General features: G+C 39.8%; 1 protein-coding gene across 1 annotated transcript; it reads left to right on the top strand.

Annotated features, from left to right (window-relative positions):
• The first annotated feature begins 278 nt into the window (after nt 1–278).
• LOC131306852 (uncharacterized) lies at nt 279–3,262 on the top strand. Its single transcript, XM_058333280.1, has 4 exons — nt 279–354; nt 715–800; nt 2,615–2,725; nt 2,810–3,262. Exons 1-4 carry the CDS (start codon nt 279–281, stop codon nt 3,260–3,262), a joined length of 726 nt encoding a protein of 241 aa, XP_058189263.1.
• The last annotated feature ends 248 nt before the right edge of the window (nt 3,263–3,510 follow it).

Raw genomic sequence — 3,510 nt, 5'->3', positions numbered from 1 at the left:
TCATGTCAATCTCCCCTTTTCCAAGCTTCTCAATTTTTCGAACAGACTCCTCCAACTTTCCAATCTTGATAATGAGGGTAGCCAGGTTAGGATCCGTGACCAGTGTTTCTTCCTTGGGCTGTTCAAGTTGTGGGGGAGGCCTTTCTTACAACTTATCACTGATTTCTTGCATAGTTTCTGCCATCATGAGCATCTTTTTTTGCATTGCGTTGACAGAAGCCTTGAGTTGAGCATCGAAATTGGCAATAGACTGCTTGAGTTGAGCATCCAAATCTGCCATGTTTCGTCTAAGTTCTTCCACCCTGTTTGGTTGGTCAGCCATCGATACAAGTTCCTCGAGTGGTATTGTTGCAGGTGATTCTCGCATTATTTTTGTCGACGCTTGTCCTTCCTATAGTACTTCAACCTCAAATAACTGTTGTAACACCCTTAAAATTTGAGGTGCTTTTATGTTTTACTTTAATAACGTAAAGGACTAAAGTGCAATTTTTTTTAGAATTGTGCATGAGTGCCGTGTGTGTGCTGAGGTGTTGTGTGTGTGTTTCTTTTAAAACAAAAGAAAAAAATAAAAATAAAAACCCATCAGGGGAGGTATTCTACCTTAGAAAAGAGAGAGAGAGAGAGAGAGATCAGCGGAGGAAGAAGAAGGAGAAGAGAACGGGGATTAGGGTTAGCCTTGAATTGAAGCTTATTAGGTAATTTTCATCTTCTTAGGTACTGAAATTCATGTTTTCCATGCTAGGTCTTCCATTCTATATCTAATATGCTCTGAATTGAAGCCATGGGAGAGGGTTTTTGAGGTTGGAATTGAGTTTTTATTTCAGAAAATTCGTGTATATGACATGCATAACTGTGTCTGAACAAGTTGATAATCTGTCCTGTTTTGACGAATTTATTCAAGGTACCTAGAAATCTTCTAAATTCTTGTAAAACATCCTGAAGGTTCATCTGTAAGTCTATTGCATCGTGTTAAATTGTCAGAAAATAACTCGAATTGTTTTGGCCTACAAAATTCGTGGACTGAACTGGTGTCTGATTCGCGTCTGTGCAGACAGCACAGACACGTGTTGGAAAAACGGGCATAACTTCTTGCTCGGGTATCGGTTTTACGCACCATTTCTTGATTCCGAAACTAGTCTCGTATATCTTTCTGGATATGTATGGGTTGTGCCGTGACTCTTTCTAGATTATAGCAGTTTTGAGTTAAAGTTCAGTTTTTGGGAAGTTCTGGGATTCTGGACAGTTTTTGATTTGTGTTTCTCGTGAAATTCCTCAAGTTTAAGCATGTTGGGTGGATATGGGTTCTCATGAGTCTTAAACATTGATCGATTGGTGATGTTTTGGTGTTGGAATTATTGTAAAAGATTGAGTATGTGATTTTTGATGAGCATTCGATCGCAGACTGTTCTGCTGGAACTGTAATTTCTGTTTTGGATTTGTAATTTCAATTGAGCATATCTTAGTCATTCGGAGTCCAATTTGGACAAACTTTATATCTAGATTGATGTACTAGAAGTCTTCTTGCTAGTGGTAGTGGTCTTATAGTATTCTTTGAAATCTATAGAATTCTGTAGTCAGAATTTAGTCGGTGGTTCTGCTATACATTGTGTTGTGAATTCTTGGTTTTGGGTGCAAATTGGTGAATTTACTTTTGTTTGGCATACGTTATATAGTTGAGTTGATGCAAGATATTGTTTATGCATTTGTCAAGCCTTTCAAGTAATTATATACTAAAAAGTTTGGCTTGTGGATAGGTGACGAGTCGGTGAATCAAGGAGCACCGAAACCATAGTAGTACTTTCTTTTGGAGTACAAGGTGAGTGTTTCATTCATAGATGTTGTTCTATATTGAATTGAACTTGATTGTTGGCTTAGTGCCCGGTGATTGGCTTTATGCCAAAAGGCTTTTATGCCTTAAATTATTGGCTGTGTGCCCGGTGATTGGCTTTATGTCAAAAGGCTTTATGCCTTAAATTATTGGCTTTGTGTCCGGTGTTGCTTTTAATTGCTTGGTTTACTGTTTGATTGGTTGAGATATATCTTTTAGCTGTACCTTTAATATGGAATTGCATCCATGTCTCATAAACACTCCCGGATTCCATTCTGGAATCCAGTTTTGCAGGCGTGTTGATATCCACTGCTGATCATCTTGTGGTTGTACCTTCGCTTAGGGTAGTGCGTCAAGAAGACTTGACAAGTTTTGGCGAGACACTGTAGATAGGAATCTAGTTGCAGCTCGTGTTGATATTAGTTTGTTGTATAGTTTTAATATTTTCTTGAGACTTCCGCTGTGTTTGTAAGAACGTTAAGTTTGCATTATCAATAAAATGGCTGTTGGTTAATTTAATTGCTAGAATTTGAGTTATAGGAATGGGCTGGTGGTTGATGTTGCACCCTCACGTCGGTTTAGGCTCAATTGAGTGCTAGCCGGGGTGGGGTGTGACAGCTTGGTATCAGAGCGTTGGCTTATCTCGATTCTAAGAGTCGTTGAGCGAGTGGCGATCTAGCAGTGGATTTAGGAGTCGATCATATTCTGTCGAGTAGTTTAGTGTTGGTTTATCTAACATGATAAAATAGTATATGTTGTTACTGTTGTTAAATTGAATTGCAATAGGTAAGGAAAATGGAAGAAGAAGCCACTTCCCATTCTGAGCAAGCAGATCCGGCTTCTAGGGCTGCACGGGCAGGAGTTCAGGCAGGGGCCAGGGATATAGATAGACTATTGGTGGCTTTGGCATAGTATGCTGAACGACAAGCTGCACCTCCGGTTAATCAAAATCCAGTTAATTAGAATGTTGGATTACTAGAGAAATTCAAGAAGTTGTATCCAACGGAGTTTGAGGGTACTTTTAAACCTCAAGAGGTAGAGGATTGGTTGAAAATGGTTGAGAGGGTTCTAACAGCTATGGGAGTAACTAATGAACAAAAGGTGACTTTAGCAACCTTCACCTTGAAAGGGCAAGCTTTAATATGGTGGGAGGAAAGTCAGAGGTTGCTGTCAGCCCCATTACCAGGTATTCAGCCACCAATGCCACAAGTCATTACATGGGCAAGGTTTGTGAAGGCCTTTAATGATCATTACTGTCCTGAGACGTATCGTTTCCAGCAGGAAGCATATTTTATTAATCTTAAACAGGGGAGTATGTCGGTGGCCGAATATGAAGCCAAGTTTAATGCTCTTTCAGCCTATGCTACGGATATGGTGGATACTGAAGAAAAGAAGGGTAGACGGTTCAGAGGTGGGTTGGAGGATAATGTTTGAACCAGAATGACGACTAATAAAGAAAAAGACTATGCGGATTTGATTGAAACAACAAAGAAGATTGGCAAGGATGTTGAAGAGAAGTTTAGTAAACGAGAACAATCAAAGAAGAGTAAATTCGAGGCGAGGCAGGCTTGCCAAGGGGGAAAATCAGGCGGGTTTTACAGAGGTGGAGGAGGATTTCAACATTTTAAAGGTCAGAGTGAGGGTAAACAACAAGGTAGTCAAAGCTATGAGGCAAGTAAGCC

This window comes from Rhododendron vialii, chromosome 11a (assembly GCF_030253575.1).
Source record: "Rhododendron vialii isolate Sample 1 chromosome 11a, ASM3025357v1".
Lineage (NCBI taxonomy): Eukaryota > Viridiplantae > Streptophyta > Magnoliopsida > Ericales > Ericaceae > Rhododendron > Rhododendron vialii.
Note: the sequence above shows the minus strand (reverse complement) of the source record. Positions and strands in the feature narration are given on the sequence as shown.